At 33.5% G+C, this 23768-nt stretch overlaps 4 protein-coding genes across 4 annotated transcripts; 2 read left to right on the top strand and 2 right to left on the bottom strand.

The window, feature by feature from the left end:
* Window positions 1-17265: 17265 nt before the first annotated feature.
* LOC106618787 (uncharacterized) lies at window positions 17266-18533 on the bottom strand. Its single transcript, XM_014236673.3, has 4 exons — window positions 18398-18533; window positions 18161-18335; window positions 17810-18107; window positions 17266-17748 (listed from the first exon to the last, which is right to left on the bottom strand). Exons 2-4 carry the CDS (start codon window positions 18268-18270, stop codon window positions 17329-17331), a joined length of 828 nt encoding a protein of 275 aa, XP_014092148.3. The 5' UTR covers window positions 18271-18335; window positions 18398-18533; the 3' UTR covers window positions 17266-17328.
* LOC106618786 (phosphoglycerate mutase 2) lies at window positions 18522-19780 on the top strand. The gene is made up of 2 exons (XM_014236672.3): window positions 18522-19380; window positions 19435-19780. Exons 1-2 carry the CDS (start codon window positions 18621-18623, stop codon window positions 19599-19601), a joined length of 927 nt encoding a protein of 308 aa, XP_014092147.3. The 5' UTR covers window positions 18522-18620; the 3' UTR covers window positions 19602-19780.
* Window positions 19781-19974: 194 nt separating this feature from the next.
* Pglym78 (phosphoglyceromutase 78) lies at window positions 19975-21106 on the top strand. Its single transcript, XM_014236668.3, has 2 exons — window positions 19975-20681; window positions 20741-21106. Exons 1-2 carry the CDS (start codon window positions 20081-20083, stop codon window positions 20905-20907), a joined length of 768 nt encoding a protein of 255 aa, XP_014092143.1. The 5' UTR covers window positions 19975-20080; the 3' UTR covers window positions 20908-21106.
* A 60-nt stretch (window positions 21107-21166) lies between these two features.
* eIF2D (eukaryotic translation initiation factor 2D) lies at window positions 21167-23119 on the bottom strand. The gene has a single exon (XM_014236667.3). The coding sequence runs from the start codon at window positions 23032-23034 to the stop codon at window positions 21259-21261; it is 1776 nt and encodes a 591-aa protein (XP_014092142.3). The 5' UTR covers window positions 23035-23119; the 3' UTR covers window positions 21167-21258.
* Between the last annotated feature and the right edge of the window lie 649 nt (window positions 23120-23768).

Genomic DNA, 23768 nt, shown 5'->3' with positions numbered 1-23768 from the left:
AAATGAGGACTTTGACGGCGACACGCCAATAAACACCACACACCACCACATACAAACATTCGTACAAGTAATGTAGATGATACAGCTCTACAGGAAAACGACAATGTCGATCAAGCTGAAACGAAATGAAAAAAAGTCACATAAATAATAATTTAAAATGAGCAAAGCGAATAACTTAGTACGAGTCTAAAGGAGGCACTTAGTCATAGAAAAGCGTTAAGAAACGACAGGGATAAGATACGTATACGAGTACGTGTGCCTGTATGTAAGCGCATATATGTGCGTATGAGCTTAGAAGCTGAGCCGTTTACACTTACAAAATTATCAATTCAACTGACTGACAGATTGGCACTTTGACAGACTAACAGACCGTCAAATATAGTAAGCGCTTTGACACCAACTTCCAGCACGATTTGAATAATAACACAGTGCACATAAATATTCATGTATATACATATATACATAGGTATATATGCATGTACTTAGAAGCCATGTATATATGTATATACATATATATTATATGAAGATTTTATGTCATCCTGAGTGTGCTCATTGTGAGTGAGCTGAAGCAGCCAGGCCGGGCTTAAAGTCGGCTTACTTTGTTGTTGTTGAATTTTCAGTTGATTTTTTACACTCCGTTTGCCACGATACCCTCTTAACCTTAGTTGTAATTACTCGTCGTTGTGAAAATGTGCTCTAACTCATTAATTACTTAATAGACCTGTAAATTCGTTTGCACACTTAGCTAACACCGAAAAAGCAAATAACAACAAAGCGCAAGCGCATGCGAAGAAACCAACAACAACAACAAATAGTTGGCATTTGTGTTAAAATTCGCTTTCATAGGTCGTTGACTGCACAGTTCAAGTTTGTGGGCCGACTTATCTTTGGTCTAATTTGATTGTTTACAAATCGCGGATGTCACATGTAACGACATACATATATAAATAAATATTATATATAAACGTTCATAAAAATATACATATTTACTTACATAGCTGTTTACTTATAGATATATAGTGTAAGTGTGTAGTTATGAGGCTTATTAAAGTCTAAAGTCAACTGAAATTACAAATTTGAATTGCAATTATTTCTTAAAAACAAAACTAGAGCAGGCGACAACAACAATGAACCGCAGCTTTTGCAAAATCCGTGACCTTTGCACCGCTACATGCCATCTTGTGTTTATTTCGCAAAGGTGAAATGTAAAAAGGACCATTGTTGTCAAACCGTTAGCGAGTTTCTTTTTCATATATATATTTCTTCAGATTTGCTAAAATTTTAAAAGTTATCAACATTGCTTTAATTCTTCTCAAGTTCATCAAGTTAATTTATTAAGCTTGCATTTAATTAAAATGCGTAAGACAACAAAGTTCTCAGGTTTTGCAACAAAATGACTGAATTGAATTGAAAATGTCTGATACTTATTTTAAAATCAAATATTTTGCTTTTTTCTGCCACACGGATAAGTTTTACAAGGTAAACATGAACAGCGAAAATTCGAATTAATTTCAAATCGAATCAGTTACAAGTAGTTGTTTCACAAATCTTAAAAAGAATCATTTTCATTCGAAAATTACCTGCCCCTAAGCCCCAATAAGAGGATATTCGGGTTTCCGATTATATGTGCATATAGTATATATCGATAAAAAAAAAGCCAAATATAAACTTCGTGTGAAAATTGAACCATTGAAAGAACTTTCACCATATAAAAAGCTCAAATAAAGCTTAAAAAGTGTTTCAAATACTTAAAAGGCAATTCAAACTTCTAAAATACAAACTTCTCATGGAACTTACGAACTTTTGCCGTATTTTTTATTATAAAGCGTTTTAGATATGGAGCTATACTTGAAACTTACCAATTTGTTGCAGAAATAGGGTTCGTTAAGCGTTTTCATTCCTCACAAAGCTTCCGAATATCAATTCATTTTTATATCGTTGCAACTATATTTTTCCTGAGCAAAACGTTTAATTTTCTGTAAAACTATGATGGAGTCTCCTAATAGTGAAAATAACCAACAGTGAGCTTAAGTAAGCTCCAAAGCCCTTTTCCATTTCTATGAAGCTCCAAGGTTCAGGCAATAAAGCAGACGCTTCAAAGAAATACAAAGATTATTTTACAAAAACTAAATAAATAGTTTTCTACATTTTTTATAGGTTTTTTCAGCGAGCTACATCAAGCTATTATTCAACTTTTAACTAATATTCTAAAGGTGATTTGTATTCACAGCAGCCTATTTAAATACGTAGGTTTTGTAATTTTCATTATTTTACTAATCAACAAACCATATTAAAAAGTATTTTTAAATCGGTTTAACTTTTAAATCACTACTTAAAATAATTGAATTTTTTCATTTTTGCTTAATTTTAATTTGCTTGCTAAAATATTTCACAACAATACAGATTACCTTTACATGAGTTATGTCAATTCGCTCATTTGTGAGACTTATATGATTAATAGTTTTTGGAAAAAAAACCGGAATTAGAAAGTTTTAAAAATATATATGTATACATATATACATATTTACTATTTACTTACTTAAAAATATGCTTATATAAAAAATGCATTTCATTTTAAGTAAAAAGAAACAGCGACGCCTTCAAACGACTTATACGAGTATAGCTTCCGTATTTGGAAATGAAAACATCCCTGCTAGTTAGATACTCGTATATTCACACTAAAAGAGACAGTTCATTGTTAAGAACAATCCGAAGGTAATACACATAAAAGGCTTACACACATACAAACATATAATATTTTTAATTATTATGTATGAATGTAAGTGCACACATACTATCATATAATGATTTTCTATTTATTTCATTATTTATTATATTTATTTATTATTTATTAAATCAGACGCTTTGTTTTCTTCTTTATTCATTGCAAACCATTTTTGAGCATAGATTGAAGTATGTCAATGCATTCTTAATTACTTCCACATTGATTAATGTAATTATACTTGTATATATGTAGATATGTACTTATGTATATCGATATATTTATAATATAAAATATTAAGACGAGTTTAAGCGGCGATTAAGATTTTTCATTCAATTAGTCAAAGAAAAAAACTCTTATTGCTTGGAATAACAAAAGGTTTTAAAAACGGAGACCATTTGGATTACTTTATGAAAAGCACTCTTCTGCCTCGAAATTACTCATAGTAATGAAATTACGAAAGTCGCCTTTTATATTTCGGGATTAGAGAACAACAACAAATATTAATCATCGAAAATCGCTTTATTTTTTTTTAAAATATTCTCCATTAAGATCTATACACTTTTGCATGCTTTTAAACAAATTTTGCAAGCACCTTTGCCACTCTGATTGAGGTATGTTCAAAGCATGCCTTCTTAACGCATTAAACGCCTCTTCAGGTGTCGACAAACTTTGACCTCTTACTTTATTTTTTACGTATGGAAACAAAAAGAAGTATGGAAACAAAAAAAAAGTCGTTCAGTGCCAAGTCAGGGCTATACGGCGGATGAATCATCAAATCGATGTTTCGAGTGCTTACAAATGCAGTTGTTTCCGTCGATGTGTGGGAGCTCACATTGTCGTGCTGGAAATAGATCCGTCTTCGGCGGTTGGTTTTTTTGATGTCTAGTTCTTCAAAAGAACTGGCACCCGTTTGCTTGGAAGTGCTTCTTGCGCGAACAACTTTTGTTGGATTCGTCTCATCTGGATACACCCATACAATCGATTGCTATTTACTTTTGGGCTAATACGCATAAAACCACGATCTATCACCTGTCACGATGTCATAGACGTATTTGTAAGCACCGCTATCTTATTGTTGGAGCGATTGACAATTTATTTTACAATCATAAATATATTATAATTTTTTTGCAACATTGAATGTATTTATGCTGGTTCCACTAATGCCTATAGATGTCACAATCTTACGATAGGTCACATGACGATCCATTCGTATTTATGTTTAGTTTTCCTAATGTGTTTAACCAACTATTTTTGGAAAAATTACGAGCAAAATATTTTAGACATTATTTGCGATAATGTTTTTCTTTATAATGTGGCAGTACTTCCGAAAATATATTGTTTGTCTATGTACGCTTATTCACACATATAATACACATTTAAATATATATGCTTTTAAGCGCATACGAATATTCTATAAATATTTTTGTTTACTCACAAACAGTTCGAATTGTCATGAATATCAACCATTCCAAATTTTCTACTGAGAACTACATTATAGGGAGCGTCAATGATTTGTTTTGTAGTGTGTGTCTACTTCTTAAAGTTATAGTTAATTGCAAAGTGTCATTTGATTGAACTCCTTAGAAATCCAGACTTATGAATCAAATCGAACGAAGGGTCGGATATCATTAACATATTTTCGGTACGTAGTTCTATAGAGCTCAAGACTGCTTTCGGATGAATTTTGTCATATGCATCTCTTAATCAGCTACATATCCACCAATATATCAAATCAGCTGAAAATTCCTTTTCGCAGGAAATGAGCGCCAACTATAACCCATTTTGTAATATTAAACAAGAAAAAACGTGAACTTCGGTTGCACTGAAGCTATAATACCCTTCACAGATACAAATGTTCCTTACAATAACTTGATTCAGATCTAATTTTGTGAATCGGCAATAAAAATAAAATTTTTTTCCATGCAGGCACTTTACTCCGATCGATCAGTTTATATGATAGCTATATGACATAGTTATCCGATCTAATAAATTTTCTCGGATATTATATTATTGCCTTAGAAAATAACTCATGCCAAATTCCATGAAGATACCTCGTCAAATGAAAGAGTTTTCCATACAAGCACTTGATTCCGTTCAGTTTGTATGGCAGCTATATGCTATAGTGGGCGTACCGACAAATGAGCAGCTTCTTAGTGAGAAAAGGAAATGTACAAAATTTCAGATCGATAGCTTAAAAACTGAGGGAATAGTTTGCATACAAGTATATACAGATGGACGGACGGACAGACGGACATGGTTAAATCAACTCAGCTCATCATGCTGATCATTTATATATATTTTTTATAGGGTATTCGACGTTTCCTTCTGGGTGTTACAAACTTCGTGGCAAACTTAATATACTCTGTTCAGGGTATAAAAGTCTATTACCTATATTTGTATATTTACTCGTATATACGTATTAGTTAGAGAGTTATTGTACTTTAACAAGTTTGGTGCAATATCTATATATGTCAGGTGGACCTGGCTATTATAGGATTTAATATATTTCATAGATGATGATTTGTGAGACCCTTCATATTCATCAATACATAGAGGTACATGTTTCCTAACCTAAAAAGTTTACAACTTCTGTTACAATAATATTTATTTGGAGTATATCTTTTCAGCACATAATACGTAAGCACGCCACAACATATACGAGTATATACATTTCTAGGTACATACATATATATATTCTATTGACAGATAAGTTAACTCATGTTCTCTTTAATGTCTGTTCGTAACATCTCCCATTTAATGGAGTCTTCAATTACACGCTCATAATTTGAACCGCCTCAGAGGTTATGCTGAAATTCTGAAAAGTAAATAAATAAATAGAATGCCCATTTAACACCAATTCGCAATTAAGCTGTTTACAACACGTACATTTTAAGATTTATGACCATGTTCGAGTGAGGCGAATTTCGTGTGTGTTTTTTTAACTAAACCCAATGGCTCTCAGCGGAGCTTTACTTTTGATGTAGTTTTGACTTGGTTAATTGTAGGCTATTTGTGTCTCTAAATATTATATGTATTGCATGTGCATATGAATGCTTCCAACATAGGTTGTATATTGGATACAAAAGAAGTTAGTGTAAAAAGTTGGCTTAAAGCGTTTATTTTATTTAGCTAATGGAAAATTGTATTCTTCGATTATCGATTTTGAAAAAAATATATATATTTTAATTTTGTTTTAAGAAAACTTGTGTTCTTTTTTTATTCTAAAATGTGCTCAGACAACATATTTCGCGTACATGCAAGTATGTTTATAGATTAACGTATATAGAAAGACTAGCAAATAACCAAATGTTTTTGGGTAAGATGCTGACTTTACTAACTTTTTTGAAACTTTAGGAGTTTTTTGTGAAAATCAATTTATATTATTTAGGGCAAACTTTTGTGAAAACTTTTTCTAACCGAAACTCATTAATGTAAAAGTGCTACAGTGCGTATGCTTAATTTTTACGAGCACTAATTTATATTCCTTAAAAATTAGTTCGCAGAAATTTTTTACACCAAAGAGTAGTACAGATTATTTTATTTCAGGATTTATGTAAGGCTAACTTTTTAATGTAGATTAATTTGTAATATTTTTCATAAATTGATGTCAACAACAAAAAATGTACTATATTAGACTTAAATATATTCAATATTCAATATTCTTTTCAAAAATATTACTGTATATTCTTAAATTATATATAAATAGACTCTTAAAATTAAAACAATTGACACAATAATTTTTTTTGAATTCCCAAAAATCATCTTTTTTAGGCCTTTACACCAGCAGTGTCCCTTAAAATCCTTAAACCAATTTAGTTTTTTAGGATTAGAATGAGTTTTTGCTAGATCCATGCTAAAAACTAGTAAATAATCCAACAAATATTTCTGCGCACATAAGCTTAGTATCTCTCAAAGTTATTGATGGTCAACATTTCAAAAAGCAAAAGCAATAAACATATTAACTTCCTAAATTTTAATTACTGAAAATTTATAATCCTATCCATTATAATCAAACTTAATTTCTAGTTCTGTTTTACAACCAGTTTAAATGCGGAAACATTCTTATGGCTAAAAAATTCCTAAAACCACTAATTTTAGCTTAAAAAAACTAATCTTTGTATTGGGCCGTCTTTACAACTAGCTGGAAATCACTGCTACAGTTTTTTCTAGAACAAAAACTTGTAAGCAGAACTCTTATGCATATACAAGTATGTATAAACAAGAATTATATTTTCTGCCACTTTTCATATTTTTTTTGCCTTTAATTTTTAAAATCTAGCCAAAGTATTTTAAATTGCGGAAGTTATATCAATAGAGTAAAGTCGTTTCAGAGTTCTCAACACCAATACATAGCAAGAGTTGTTGTTCTGGTTTATCTTTTACACTTGAGATTTGATGTATTAGCTTCAGTATGTGGGCTAGTAGTGTCAGCTGAAGTTAAATAATTAAAATTAGCTTGGTAATCAGGAATTAAATACATAAAACGTTTACAATAAGAGATCATTAACTTATTGTAAAAAGTACATGGGTTATAGCCAATAACCCTTCGGAAGTATTTTTCTGATCAAGAACTGGTTTCAAATACTCGTAGAATTAAGTCAGAATTGAACTAAGCATACGCGCTCATAATAAGAGTTAAGTATTAATTCTGGTATGAAACAAGTAAGGAAGGGCCAAGTTTAGGTTCAACCGCTTATTTTATACTCTCGCAATTTATCTTATCTTACAATTTGACCGATATATTCGGCACTAAGTCCACTAGAAAATCATTATATGTAGTAGAGAAGAGCTGGGCTAATTCGTGGACCAAACTGTAGTACTTAAAATTACAAGTACATGTTCCCGTAATTTTGTTAAGGTATTGACCCATATATACGGTGTAGTGTCAACTGGAAGTAGGAGAATTCTTTTACGGAGCTTAGAGTAGTATTAATGTTGGCACTAGGCCACATTATCATTAAAAACAGCTTCTAATGTTTTTTTTTTAGATATTTATTTCTAAATTAAAATTTGTATTTCGATATTTTCAACCATGAATTTATTTTATAGTTATGTAAAATATGCAAAAATCAAGATAATTATATAAAATCTTAGTAACCTGGAATTAAATACATAGCAAATATAAAATAATAGATTATTAACTTATGGTATATACATACATAGGGGCAGGGTTTTAGCCTGCCACCCTGCGGAAGTAATTTTTATGATCAACAACTGGTTTTCAGTTTATTCTATTCTTTACATAATATATTCATAATTAGACACATTAACTCATTATAAGGCACAGTATAGTACAGAAAAATAATGAAGTTGAAAATATTTCGTAAATATGTTCTTATATATTCTACAATATTTGGTAGAAGGCATTATATCAATCACTATTCTAAATTACTTTGTTCATTCCTTTTGACAATGTGTTCTTCAAGTATCTCCAATAACTGGATCTAGTTAAAGCAATATATATTTTACTCTTTTGAGTGAGAATTGTCAAAAATATCAATAAAACAATGGAAATCGTCGAGTCCGACCGTCAGATAAGCAATGTTGTGCTTGCGTAGGAGTTAAACATTTGAAACGAAAAGAAGCTCGGGTTGCGGTGCAAGCAAAAACAGCAGTGGGTGAATTATGGTGAGCCGGCGCAAACGGTGGCCAAGCCAGGGTTAACGTTTAGGAAAATTCTACTATGTGTTTGGTGGGATTGGCAGATCATCTACTATGACTTTCTACACTACGGGTAAACTCTTAATTCGAACAGTACTGTCAACAATTGGACCATCTGAAGAAAGCAACTGCCCAGAACCGGCCAACTTTGATCAATACGAGAGAAATTGGGTTCAATCAGGAACAGGACAGACTACAAACATCGATAGTGACTTGCCAGCAGCTCAGAGTGCTTGGTTGAGAAGTTCTTATGCATCTACCTTATAGTCGCGAGCTAGCATCAAATGATTACTACCTCTTCCCGTCTATGGCGACTGATTTTGCTGAGGGAAAATTGCCTCAAAAGAAGTTCGTGACAACCGTCGACGGTCTCAGTTATTTGCCAATAGGAACAAAGGTTTCAGTGAGAGTGGCATTATGCGTGTAATAACAACAAAGTTATCGAACACAAAACTTTGCATATTTGACCTTATTCGGATCTTACAAGCTATGCTAATTCAATTATCTTCATTTTAATGACCGAGGAAAAAGTATCGTATGATCAATTGGTTCGGGTACGTGGTAAGTTTCGATGAATGCTACTAAATGCCTGACTATAGTGTTTTGTGTTAGAGCTCAGTATATATGTTTTTAATACATTCAACTTGCCAATAGGGTAACCTCAGCCATAGAAGTTAGTGTAAAGTAACTGAGTTTCGTTGTAACCAAAAAAATTCTTAAAAAATGTTATTAATTCGAATCTATTTAATGAATAGCTATAACATAGATATTACTAAATACTTACAATCACAACCAGTTTGACCAGATTCCAAAAGAAAAAGTATAAATAATTAAATGTTCTTTAAACATTACTTAATTACTTGAACAATTAACCGAAAATGATTTTTTGTCAAGGCACGCTTAACTTCGTTTATTCGGTCAAATGTAAAAATCAAGAACCATAACCGGTTTCCATCATTTGGTTTTAATATCATATCTTATGCCTCACATCATTCAATCATCACTTGGCACGTGACTCACTAACTCGAACAAGGTTTCTTGACCCTTTTTATAAAATAAATAACGTAGCACGGTCTACATACACGTATATGTATATGTTACTATGTCGTTTTGTTATGGTTTTCATGTGTTTCGTTGACCTTGTTCAGAGCGAAGTCGGAAATCAAAATACAGCTAAGTCTAGACCAACTGGATTGTGATCTTCGATTATTGCTGGTTCGGCCTCACCTTTTTTTTGCGTGTAAAAACAGACAATACAGTCGATACGTACGTATGTACATATGTATGTATGGTGTATCGGAAGTTTAAGTATATGTAAATTTGGCTTGCGAAAACGCGAGCAAGGCAGCTGCACAAATACACACACACACACACATGGGCCACTTTGAGGGCTTCGGAGTTATCTTGTTTTCCGCTCTTTCCTACGGTGTTCATTGATTAAAGTTCAGGAAATATTCAGTTATGCAAAATTTGTATTCGTACATACATGCATACATAGAAACAGTTAAATCGGTTAGTTTCGGGCCATTACGCACATCGTTTCTAACTGACACCAATAAAACGTTTGGTACAAATTAATATGCCGGCTCTTTATTAAATGTAAATATAAACACTGGCCCTCAGTGATTATCGCCGCTACTCTTTAGCCATTTCGGAAACCGATTGCCACCAAATACATCATTATCATTTTACGCATTATTAAATTTCAACCTTATCTACCAGCTAGGTCCGCAAGCGCTTTGCCGAATGTGAAGGTATGGAGAAGAACCTTCATTGTGGTTGCATTGACATTGACTTTGACCGAAAATTCAATAACCGAAAAATCATGAAAACTCTAACACAACAACAAAAGCAGAAATAATAACAACAACAAAAAATGGATTTGCAACCATTGAGCCGTGGCAGCTTTTAGCCAACCAACTTATGCAGGCGACAATATTTAATAAATTATTTACTTACATACACACATACACATTTATAGTATATAAATGAATATCTGTACATATATTTGGTGGCATTAATATGTATGAGTGTAGAAAATGTATGTTAATTTGTTTGCATTCATGGATGAAACCGGCAAAACGTGCGCACTGTACTGTGCAATTTTTGTTTTTGCTTCATTGTTGCTGTAACATATTTGAACTCGCTCCATTGCTGACCACTTGACAAGCTAGTGTTCGTCTGTCCGCCTGCAGTTTAGCTACCAGCTCCCTTTCAACGCGCTTCTTGCCGAAATTAATTTATACAAAACAAAAACAAAAAATATGTAAATAAAAAACACTAAAGCACAGGCAACAACAACAACTACTGTTAGCAATGGCAACGAATGCCGAAAGCAAAACAAAATGCAATTTCTTGTAAAACCATAAATTTACATAACTTACAAATTTATGTACATAAATGCCGATGAGAGGCCGGTTGTCACATTAGGGAAGCCGCATTAGCGAACAGGTGTGAGCATTTAAAGTGAAGAAAATAATAAAAAAAATTGCCGATAAAAATTAATTTTTCAAAATGTATTTCAAACAACGAAAGAAATTAAAAATATTAACAGTAAAAATAAAGTTTTATTTAATAATAAATTCGCTAGACATCTGACCACATCTGGCCTTGAATTCCCTGTACAGGACACAATTTGTTCCGACATTGTTGCATTGCACAATACAAGTATTTCATGCTGAGTTTCGTTGAGATATCTTTCAAAATAAAAACGTTTTTAATACAATGATATAAGTATGATCGATCAGTCTGGCATACTATTATATATTCAAAAGTTGTCCGATTTCAGCGGTTCCGACAAACGGCCAGCTTCTTGGTGAGACAAGGATGTGTGATCGATATCTCAAACTCTCTCCAAGTCCTCATGCAGCACTGATTCAGACTTTTTCAAAACTGCTGAAAATGCCATTCAATCTATTCTATATTCTATCTAATTCTATTGAGAAAATGATCCACGACATTAATTTCTCACATCAATAGCAGCCATCAAAGTGGTAAATGGTTCCATTAGAAAGATGCAAGCCATACAGCGCGTGGAAGCTACCACTTTATTGAGACAAGAATCTGTCGCCATGACTTCACGGTCAGACAAACCACATTACATAGCCTTGAGCGCATTCCACTATTTCAATGTGGCTTGCATTGCTTAGAGTTGCCAAAACCATACATGCTTTAATTCTTCAACACATTTATATATGTATATAATATGTATATACCCTTATCTCTAGCGAAGTTTCTTCGAGCCTTTCCATTTCTTGCTTCAACTGAAAAATGTGAAACTTTAAATTTTTCAAGATAATACATTTAGCTTTGCAGGCTCTATATCTTATTGTACATTGATTTTGGTCTATCCCGCCGCACTCCTCGGTTATCTATATTGTTCTCCTTTCTACAGAATTCTGCTAATGGGATTTGAAAAAAATATTTTCGTATTAGCTACAATTCGTTAGCAACTAATTACGTCAGAGTTCAGTCCAACAGCTCGAATATATTATTTCTATTATTTATATTATACCATATATATTCACACATAGGTTCTCATTTCCAAAAATTTCCGAACAAAGCTTGTTAACTATTTATAATAAATTGTATACATTTAATAAATTATGAAAAAAAAAACTTGGACCGAACCAACCGCTTTAGAGCGCTTCTCAATTTATAGTATTATTGCGTAACTTTGCACGGTATTGCAAATGGTTATACAAATTTTGCTTCATTGCCGAAAATTAAAACCCGTTTCAAAATATTATTCAAAATTTGCAAAAATATATATAACTAAGTATTTGCTGAACCTAAGACGAGCACTTTCACCTTGGCTAATCTTTCTAGACTAATAACACTGTGCTATATATTTATAGCCTCAATAGAGTATATTAAATTTTCAACGAAGTTTATATCAACAAGAAACAAGGAAACGTCGGAGAAACTATAAAGTATTATATGTATGTATATATAAATAATCAGTGTGATGAGCTGAGTCTATTTATCGATGTTTGTCTGTCTGTATGTACAAGTATACAAACTAGTCCTTCAGTTTTTGAGATATCGATCTGAAATTTTACACACGTTCTTTTTCCCCAAGAAGCTGATCATTTGTCAGAAGCGTCTATGTGGTAGATAAATGAGGGAAAAGGCACGAAACGCTAATAGAGGTCCAACTTTATCATCAATGCGACAATTTTGTCACGTTACATATTTTGGGTAGTGTTTTACAGAAAAATACATGGATAAGTAACGTCATGAATGAGAGGAGGAAAACTTTTGTTTATAATAAATACGAAATTTTGACGGTTTTCTTGGTAAACAATTACCAGCGCTTTCCTCGTGTGACTCATTAAACATTTACCGTTACATCAATTTCACCTATTTTCACGGTGTAAATAAAATGAGCTTTAATTTCTCTTTGTTTACTTGTTTTTCTCATAACTTGCACTGTACAATAAGGCTAAAAAGTTCATGGCATTTTTCAATGATGCATAGTGTTATTTTCGATCAAGATCATTAAGCGTACCAAAATAAAATATTCAATGAAAAGTTCAACATTTATAAAGAAAATATCCCCAACGAATGAAAACTAAAAACATTTGCCAAAAACTATAACAATTTAAAGCATCACTGGGTCAAAAACACAACGGTTGAATAGCGGTAGACAACTACTGGCAAAATAATAAAAAGACAATGTTGCAAAGATAAAAACATATTGTATAATTTAAACAATAGTAAAAGAGTAAATGTCATACGAAAACGTTGAGCAAGATTAAAGATTTAGATCAAAGAACGGCATTGACCGTCTTCAAAAAATACCTTCAGAAATGCAAAATTATAGACTGTATAATTTCGATTAATCTTAATAACATACACCGCCGGAGACACTATTTCTTTGTAAAAGAAAATTAAAACCTTGTAAGGAGGGTCTCAGTTCGGGTGTAACCGAACCGTTTTATACTCTCGCAAGGTAAAGTGATATACTGGATTTCCGTATATATTTTAATTGGAAGTAGAAAGTATTGCATCCCTTATTTACAATCTCAGCCAAGAAGATACACTATTATGAGAAAGAGATTCTTTCGGAATTTCATTAAGATTTCTCACATATAAACCGATTGATGCGCTGTAAAGTTCATTTGTATTAGGTATTTGGGTTAAGGGATCGATTTTACCCATTTTTGGTAAAGGGCGAATTTTAATACTAGAAGTCATAGACTAACCCATATGTTCGGTAAAAAACCAGCCATATGCACTGGTGTCCACATATTTGCTGTCTGGGTCCTTGAAAAGTTATAGTCCGATTTTGACAATTTTTGGACGTTAAATTAAATACTTTGAGGACACTATTTGTGTAATGTTTTACCTTAATAACGGCATTGATCTTTGATTTGTATACTGTAAAGAGAAAGAATCAGATAGAATTGAAAAGTTTTTTATAATCGAAGTAGGCGTGGTTATCAACCGATTGCACCCATTTTCACAGTATGATAGAAATGATTGGGTAACCACAATGGTTGAAAATGGTTTAGATATCACCTATTATAAAAAATATAATATAATATATTTATATACATATATATTACTGTATATATAATATATGTGGATTAGTTTTAGGTGATACAAACAACCGTTAATGGAACAAAACTATTATACTCTGTAGCAACATTTTGCGAGAGTACTTGTATAAATATACCGACATGTTGTTGTTGTAAAAGCGATGATATCACCAGGCGAGGTATGTATTCTTCAACCAGTTGTTTATTTTTAGTTTCAAATGCTTCTTTTTGTTGATCTTCACTTCCTCGTTGTTTAGTTCCGAATTGATAAACAAATTAACTATTTCGCTGCGTTTGCTTGTCAATTTTTGCATAACTTTTGTTGTCTAACGTCTAACGTCCATTGGCTGTGACGTCAAAGGATTCAACAATAAAATTGGTAGCTTTGCTATAGACCGCATTTACAACGGTATAAGCAACCAACATTTGTCCAGTACCATGTTCTGCATATGATAATATATCATCTTTGCTTTAATCTCGAAATGGTCAATGACTGATTATGACACTTTATTCGATTCATACTAGTTGATTGTTCGATTTATTTCTCTTAAAGAAATTGGGAATTTCTCGCCCAAAAAAATCACCTAAAATAAATGGAATACAGTGTGTATGTACTTATAGATATTTCATTGAATTGGCAGAACTTCTGTTGTTATCTCATTACACCAGTTTATGGTTCGATTCAATAGTCTTAATAGGAACCTTGAGACCCTCGGAGTCATAGACAACAATTTTTTTTAATTTTTTCCACATATAATATATTTTATTTGTTTCATGTAGCTAATTGCATTATAATTTATTTATATATTATGATTCTGGTTATTAAATTTACTAATTTCTTTATACAAATTTCTTCATAATTAAGAAATATTTCTTATTTTACATGCAGCATCCCGTTTTAGATCTTCGTTTTACGCATACCGACTCGTTTTCATTTCTTCTGCTTTTTTTTTGCGATCTACGTCTTTTATAATCAAAGGTGAGCAACTACTTTACTTAATCATAATCTAAATATTGTATTTCTTCAAATTCGGCATTTGCATATACATACAGTGCGCGAAATTTGGTTAGCCGCAAATGCTTTTTTGTGGTTTAACATAAGAGTTATTATCAAAAGTAACTGAATATAGAATATTTCCAATACTTCTTTATTAATAAAAAAAAAACTAGAAAATACGTAAAGGCGTAAAGGCTAACAAAAGTTCACAAAAAATTACCGCAAAAACGATGAAGATAAGACTGCAGATAATCAAAGTTTCATCGGTTATCTGACGGTATTCACATTTTGTTGTTTTAGTACCGTTATGCTCTTTTTTTTGTAGGCATGCTAACAGCGACGAAATGTACTTCCGTATACGACTGTGTTAAGTGTGACGCGCAAAGGAGAAATAACGTCGCCCAATGAAAACGCGCCACCGCATTTTGAATAATACTTGAAAATTATCTAATTTTGAAATAAAAGGAATTATGAAAGCCTATGTTTACGTTTCAAAAGTATTACTTGTGGTTTTTTGTTATAGAATTTCGGCTTCCTCGCTGGCATGGGCAGTTGAAAGCAGTAGCACGTTTTTCTTCACATGTGTTGTAAAGCTTACTTATTGCATTGATTTTGAGAAACAAAATACTGATTCAAACATACTTTCGTTTTTTTGCTTCTTCAGAGGATGTAAAGAGTTTTGACAGTTGCGGCTTATTGCCTCGTATTGTGCCCACCAATGTAGTATTCTGCACAAGCGAATTCTCCGCCAAGTCATAGCTTTTGAGAAAGTTGTCCATTGTGATATCCACACCCCTGTACAAATATCGTTTGCGGAGTCGCATAACGAGATTGCGCGCAATTCAAGTCGACCGCTGTTTATTAGGCTGTGCTCCCAAATAAACTTCGTCTGCAAGTGGATAGTTAGTTTTTGCGAAAAGCCAAAATATTTGTATGCCATATTTTCCAGGCTTTAAGGGCACTTAAACTGCAACGGTTTCGGTTTAAAAGTAACTGCTCATCAACTGTCAACTATTTACCTGGACGACTGTCATCGTCAAATTCGCCATGAATAATGGGGTATAAAATAATTGCAATAGAAGCATATAGTTCGTCAGCATTTGTGTCGTGCCAATATCTTAATTTTTTTAGAACTCTTTGATGTATGTATATTTGCCTGTATTACTCTTTAAGCTTTCATCTCCGTCTCAAGAGCAATACCTTCAACACAAGACACTGGGAAAACGCGATTCAAATGTCATCGCTTTTTGATCAAAAACTTTCCGTGCATATTGATGTTGATTCTCTATGAATTTCCAATGCCAGTTCTGAACGCCGTTTTTCAGTTTGGCTTGGCAGTAACCATCATACAGTTTGATCTTTAATTCGCTGACCACAATATTTTTCCCCACGTTTACCCTCAATAGCCGAATTTGACAACTCAAATTTGCTTTCGCCAGGATCCATATCTACAGCAGCCTCCTCGTGGACATATTCTTCGAAACATGGATATATTCCTAAGATTAAAACTGTCGCATCCACAGTTACTTTTTTTTATTTTAAGGGTACGGCTAACCAAAATTCGCGACCTGTACAAGCATTTATTGTTTCACTCGTTTTCGTCAGGCAATTATATAAATGCAAGTATATAACAGCTTTGATCAATATACTCTTTTTGTTACTAATGAGATGCAAAGAACTTGAATATTTCATTGCATAACAAACGACAGTAGTATTGTGAATTCGGCAACAACCCAGTAGGGAAATTACTTGTTCGATTCTATTTGGAGTCGAGTACCAAACGCTTATATTTAAAGCAAAACAAGCTAAACAAAGAAAAAAAAAATTTTTTTTGCTTTGTATAAATAAAATAGACTTTAATATGTGAAAGAAATAAAAAATTATTATTAAAGCTTCTACGAGTAAAATACGTTTGAGTTTACAAAAGCACTACAATTTTTTGCCCCTGACTGTCATCCAGAAACTCTTCACATGGTGCCAGGCTCGGACAATCAGCTGTTAATTGCATATTGCAGAGAATATTAATGAATATCTCATTAAATACATTCTCTGCCGGGAGAAACCCAAAACAGGAGAATGCTAATGAATTTTCCATAGAAACAAAATATAGCGATAAGTTTCGAAGGTAATGTTCGCCTAAACGCCTCAGACATGGGGGACATAAGTATGTAAGCGTCATTGGTAGATTGGTGAAAGATTATTTTATAGTACGAAAGATAATTCCAAAATAACTTGGGAGAACTCTACCCAATTGACAGCGATACTGATACTTTGTAAGAAAAAGTCGCAATGGTTTTAAAATTCTTCTATAAATTATATGGATATGTGAATGATTTAAATTACGATGCTCACAAAACACATACATTTGTCACTTTATTAAAATTATTATATTTTGTATAAGGTTAATTAAGTTTTCCGCTTTCCATAATTTGCAAAATTTTATCAAGTTTTTTGTTTTGTTCTGACAGCACCATATTTAAATGTGTAGTAATCTTACGTTCTAATTGTTCAAACTTATTGTCTATGTGAGTCTTTAATGTAGCTTCGAGCTCCAATGAAGGTGCTTCGCGGTTAGCCAGCGCCTGCTTCATTTGTTCTAAAAGTGTTGTGGAAGATTGGACATTTCCCATGCCCTGCATTTGTTTGGCTTTTTGCATAAATAACATGCATTTCTCAGCATTTGGTGATATTTTCTGCCCCGTGTTTAGCATCTTTTGAACATTTTCCATATTGATTTCTATTCCCGTCGTTATGCCATTGGGGTTGGGTGCCATTTGTATTAAAATACCAAATATGCAGATATCATCAGTCGGTGTCAGCAACTAGGTGGGTATAATAAAATCATAATAAAATAATGGTTTATCATTAGGAATCACTTTTTACCTTAAGTAGTAACTCAGTAATGCCTGATTTCTGCACCTCAATATCATAGCGATATGAGAACACTTCACCGCCATCATTATCATCCTCATCGTCTGCAATTTCACCGTACAAAGTCTCTGCATATTCCTTAAGTGGTCCCAAAAAGAGTTCGAGTTTTGGAGCTGTACATACTAAGGATAAGGAGTCAATTTTGTAAAAAAGTCGTTTCAAACGAACTAGGAGATCACATGCATCCTTGTATTCTCCTTTTTTAAGGAGAACTGCATTCTCATTTTTTATAATTTGATCCAAAGAAGGTCTATAAAATATCATCACGTAAAAGTATTCAAAAACAGTAATACAATTGTTTACCTTATGAAAATGTCCTCATGGGTTATTCTAGTTTGTAGGGTTTGTGATAGTTCACAGCCTCCAACCCTTTTCCAATTACTTTCCGCTAGCGCACTTATTGAAGATTCCATTGCATAGTCCTTTGTTCACCAATGGTTCACCAAACTGGTTTCAGTTTTCCTCTTTGTTTACAAAACTAAAAACAGAAGAATGTCAACGAAGTGTTGTCAAGCCCTACATATGTATGTATATACGAACTGTCGAATTTGTCAATTTCTAGTTAATAAACATTGTCAGAAGTAGTCTATACTGTTTAAATTATTTTGAAAATTACAAAAATTTAGATAATATGAAATTTCAACATTATAATTTTTGGCTTCGGATTTATTTTGACTTATAAATAAACTAGATCTTGCAACCACAAAATTGCTTACTACAAATCAGCTGATCTGCTGAATTAATTTGGCATTAGTTTTGCAATATGGCATCGCGGCACCCTAACGTTTTTAGTAAATTAGGAATAATTTTGACCAGGCAATTTAGCACTGCCGTTGGATTTTCCTATGCCTATAAGCCATGGAATCGTGCTTATCCCACACAGATGCCAACAAATGTGCGTCAATCACATGAACCTAGTAAAAAGTGTGGAAAGTATAAAATTGTGATGGTTCGTCATGGCGAATCAGAATGGAATAAAAGCAATCAGTTCTGTGGTTGGTATGACAGTGCGCTTAGTGAAAAGGGATTAACCGAGGCAAAGGCAGCAGCGAGAGCTTTAAAGGAGGCAGGCTATAAATTTGATATTGCTCACACATCCCTGCTTTGTAGGGCTATAATCACACTAGACATAATATTAAAAGAAATTGGCCAAACGGATATTCCCATTTGTAAAACATGGCGTTTAAATGAACGACATTATGGTAACCTGATTGGATTAAATAAAGCCGAAACAGCTGCAAAATATGGAGAAAAGCAAGTACAAATATGGCGCAGAAGTTTTGCTACGCCACCTCCACCAATGGAAAAGGACCATCCGTATTACGATAATATTGTTAACGATGAACGTTATAAAGATGGCCCTAAAAAAGAGGAATTTCCCATGTTTGAATCACTGAAACTTACAATAGAGCGCACTCTACCCTATTGGAATGAAACAATAGTACCGCAAATAAAAGCAGGGAAATTGATAATTATTTCGGCACATGGAAATAGTCTGAGAGGCATTGTAAAGCATTTAGACAGTAAGTATTTGCTATATCGTAAATTGAACAATTAATAATAATACATGTAAATAGATCTATCTGAAGATCAGATAATGGCTCTAAATTTACCCACTGGTATACCGTTTATTTACGAATTGAATGAATGCCTGCAGCCAGTTGTGTCCATGAAATTTTTAGGCGACGAAGAAACAGTCCGAAAAGCAATGGAGGCTGTTGCTGCGCAAGGAAAGGCCAAATAGATTCAACGCATTGAAACTTACATTTGTACATATGAAAAAAAGTAAAACGGATTAACTGGAAAAAATGGCAAAATATACTTTAAGTCGCGGTGCAAACCTCATCTAATTTTCTAACTTAAAAAAATTGTAAAGCATGTCCAAATTTAAATAAAATAAAATATTATACATGAAAAGTGAAATTGAAACCTTATTCCATTCTAGATTCGTATTAACAATGATCTTTTCCATTATTAACACATGTTACTGGTAAATGTGTTTTATTAAATTTTCATTTAGTCAAATAGCAACCCTTCAAATTCCCACATGCTGAATAGCTGAATATCGGCTTTTTACTGTCAGTTTCTACGAATGACCTTGTGGCTGTCATTTATAGGTCAAATAAAATTTTCCTTTCGGGTATTCTTATCCATTGGTGTTATCTAAAGCCGTACTCATCAAGCTCGTTAGACAGATTTGAACGTAGTATATTTTAAATAAAAATGTCTGGAAAATACAGAATTGTTATGGTTCGACATGGTGAATCTGAGTGGAACCAAAAGAATCAATTCTGCGGCTGGTTTGATTCAGCTTTAAGTGATAAGGGAAAAGCTGAAGCGCAAGCTGCCGGAAAAGCTGTAAAAGATGCTGGCTTGAAATTTGATGTTGCACACACATCGGTTTTAAATCGTGCAATTATCACTTTGGAAACTATTCTGAAAGAAAGCGGTCAAGCGGGCATTCCGGTTAACAAGTCATGGCGTTTAAATGAACGTCACTACGGTGGACTAACTGGCTTGAACAAGGCTGAAACTGCCGCAAAGTACGGTGAGGAGCAGGTCAAAATCTGGCGCCGCAGCTTTGATACTCCACCACCACCAATGGAACCCGATCACCCATACTATGATGTCATTGTTAAGGATCCTCGTTATGCTAATGGCCCATCTCAAGAAGAATTCCCCAAATTCGAGTCACTTAAATTAACTATTCAACGTACACTGCCTTACTGGAATGACGTTATCATCCCACAATTGAAAGAAGGCAAGCAAATTATAATCGCTGCTCATGGTAACAGTCTGCGCGGTATTGTTAAGCATTTGGATAGTAAGTTATTTAACATGAAAAGTTGAAGGGTTTAAACTTATTTAGACATTTTCTTGTAGATCTTTCTGAGGATGAGATTATGGCATTAAATTTGCCAACTGGCATTCCATTCGTTTACGAATTGGATGAAAACTTTAAACCCGTTGTTTCCATGAAATTCCTTGGTGACGAAGAAACCGTACGAAAAGCAATTGAGGCTGTTGCAGCTCAAGGCAAAGCCAAGTAAAGCATATTAAACCAATTAATATAAACATATGTAAGACATTAATCCGTTGGGATTACAAAAAATACGAGCATCGATTATTGCACAAGGCAATACAACGGCTATTAAAAATAGAAGTTCCGTAAGAATGCAAATATTATTGTTGTTGTGGAAAATTGATATTTAAATTTATGAAACTTTAATAAATTATTGTTAATCATTAGCTATTGTGTTTCATAATGATCAAAAATATTTTTACTATTAAAATTTAAACTAATAAATGTTCGGTTTAGATTTTTGTTTATTTAGTTACAATTCAACTGGTTGAACAACGTTATTTATAGTTAAGCGTTTAATCAAATTTGTGCTTTTGATTTATTTTTTCTTGTGTTTCTTATCATATTTAGCCAGTTCTAATCCTAATATACATTTTGGTGAGACTTTGTATGTTTCGGTCAACAAGTTGTAAACAAAGCGCACCTGATTACCTTGAATCTGCAGTTGTTCGCACTTTTGATGTGGGAATTTGACAACTGTAGTACTGGCCGCCGCGCCTTGCTTACACAGTTTAATAAACTCTGGCACGATAATGCCGTAGCACTCGACGTTGCTGATCAGCGTAACCTTCTTATTTCTAGAACGAGTTGCAAGTGACATTGTTATGAGGGGCTTTTTGGATGCTACATTCTTGAGCTCACACATTTGGTAGCCGTAATCCATTTTGCTAGTGATGGCACTGCAAATTTGAATGACCGTTGCAGATTTGCTGTTACATATTTTTTCAAGCGTTGCGTCTAACTGTATAGTATCGCCTGTTGCATCAGCTTTTGGCAGATTATGTTTGCTTATATATTCACGTATAACCTTTTTGATTTGTGCGGGTGGTATACCTTCCCCGCGCTTAAAATTCATTTTAGCAAAGAAAGGCGCTGTTTCATCCGAAACAGTACACGTTTCTGTCAATTCTGAATGAAATAGTGGCTGATCTTGTAGTTCACCATCTGCTGCTTGTTTCGGAGGTTTGAAATCGGTTATAAAATTAACCACTTCCGGATGTTCAAGGTCTATGGATGTAATTTTATCCACACCTTTAGATTCTTCGCGTACAACAATAAAACCTTGATCGATCATTTCGTTAAGAAAATTCGAAAGTTTTTTGTATTTGGTTTTCTTCAAGTCAATAGGTTGAGAAGCCTCCGGCACAACATATAAACGGTAGAAATTACTGGTCAAGAGTGGCAATTGAAGATTTTTGCCATTATTTTTCAGTGCGGCCAAGAAAGCATTTTTCAGCAAAATTTCTGGCGTTGTTTCTGCTTCAGAATCCACAACTCCATCGATTCCATTTTTTTCTGTGGATATATTCTGATTAGTCTCCGTGTCTATTACACTACTGGAAATTTCCAATTTTTCTACTTCGGGAAGTGTTGCATCTCGATTAGGTGTGTCAGGCATTTGAGCGGCCGCTACAATATCCGCCAACGACAACTTATCATTTCCTTCCTTTTTCTTTTTGTCCTGCTTAGCACCTAGTTCTGGAAAATCGTCTTTTGTTAGTGTCGCCGCCTTTTTTAATGGTACTTGTTGTATTAATGTGGGTTCATGTCCGAACAATTTATCACCAAATATATGCAGCATCTTCACTGCTACACCTTGACGACCGCACATATACAAATCATCTGAAGATCTGGGTAAATAACCTACTGCTACAGCAGACTCATTGGAAACCAAATTGACTGCCATTAATTGTCCCTGTCGATATCGCCCATACATATTCATACCAGTACCTTTGGGCACTACACCAGGCAACATTAGTTCTGCGCCATTTGAAAGTTTCGGCAAAACTTCACGGTGTGTTGTAAAGTAAGGAAGCAAGGACGGCACGAGCCATAAAGCGTACAAGGTCGGTGCCAATTCGCCTGACTCAAGTTCGAAGAACATGGGCAACTTATCCACACAGAAAACGTTCGTTTGCGTGCCGCCATGCGTTGTCAATTTCAGCTGCGTTACGGCGCTCTTTGCTGGTATCACTAAACTGAGTTGTTCGGTCGTTGAATCCGGAAATGCCTTTTCCACTCGTTGACGCAAACGTTTTGATTCAGAACCTTTTAATGGAGCATTACTCCGTAATTTATATGGTTTAAGAAACATCTTCTACACAGTCAACAAATACCTGATGAGTCGCGATAACAATAAATATTTATCGATATCGTAGAATAAAAACCAATATCGATATAGATCCGGTCCTAGTTTTTATTATTAAAAATAAATTTTGTTAAATACTTTTTGATTCCAAATAAAAATCAACATATACATTCATACTTCAACTTATGACTGTTTTTAACATTGTATAAATCTATTTAGGCTTATATTGTGAAATAACAAAAGTAGCTCACTGTACATAAGTACATTTGAGTTTGGTTATGTGACATCACGAAGACCCTATTTCATGAGCGATTTACAGCGTTGCAAAAAATTTTGAATCTTCTAAATATTTTTCAGTTTTGTTAAAATTTTGAAAGTATTAAAAGTCTAATATGTCAATGAATAGAGAAGGAGCAAATGTTAAATCAGAGAATGTTAATGAATAGAGAAGGAGCAAATGTTACCTGTGCTAAAATGTTAATTGCAATGAGGGAATATCGAAAACGCGCAAGGTCGAAAATAAAATTTCATCACCCTATCAATTTACGCAACCAATTACACCACTCTATAAGCAAAATGTAAATACATACATATGCACATATGCACATATGTCCTTTTGTATGCGCATGAACAAAAATTGTAATAATAAAAACGAAAGTAATTGACTTCTGACAAGAAAATATAAACAATGAGGGGAATAATATTTCTCTGGTGTAACTGTTTTCACTAACTAATGTGTC

The sequence above is a fragment of the Bactrocera oleae genome, chromosome 2 (genome assembly GCF_042242935.1).
Source record: "Bactrocera oleae isolate idBacOlea1 chromosome 2, idBacOlea1, whole genome shotgun sequence".
Classification (NCBI taxonomy): Eukaryota; Metazoa; Arthropoda; class Insecta; order Diptera; family Tephritidae; genus Bactrocera; species Bactrocera oleae.
Note: the sequence above shows the minus strand (reverse complement) of the source record. Positions and strands in the feature narration are given on the sequence as shown.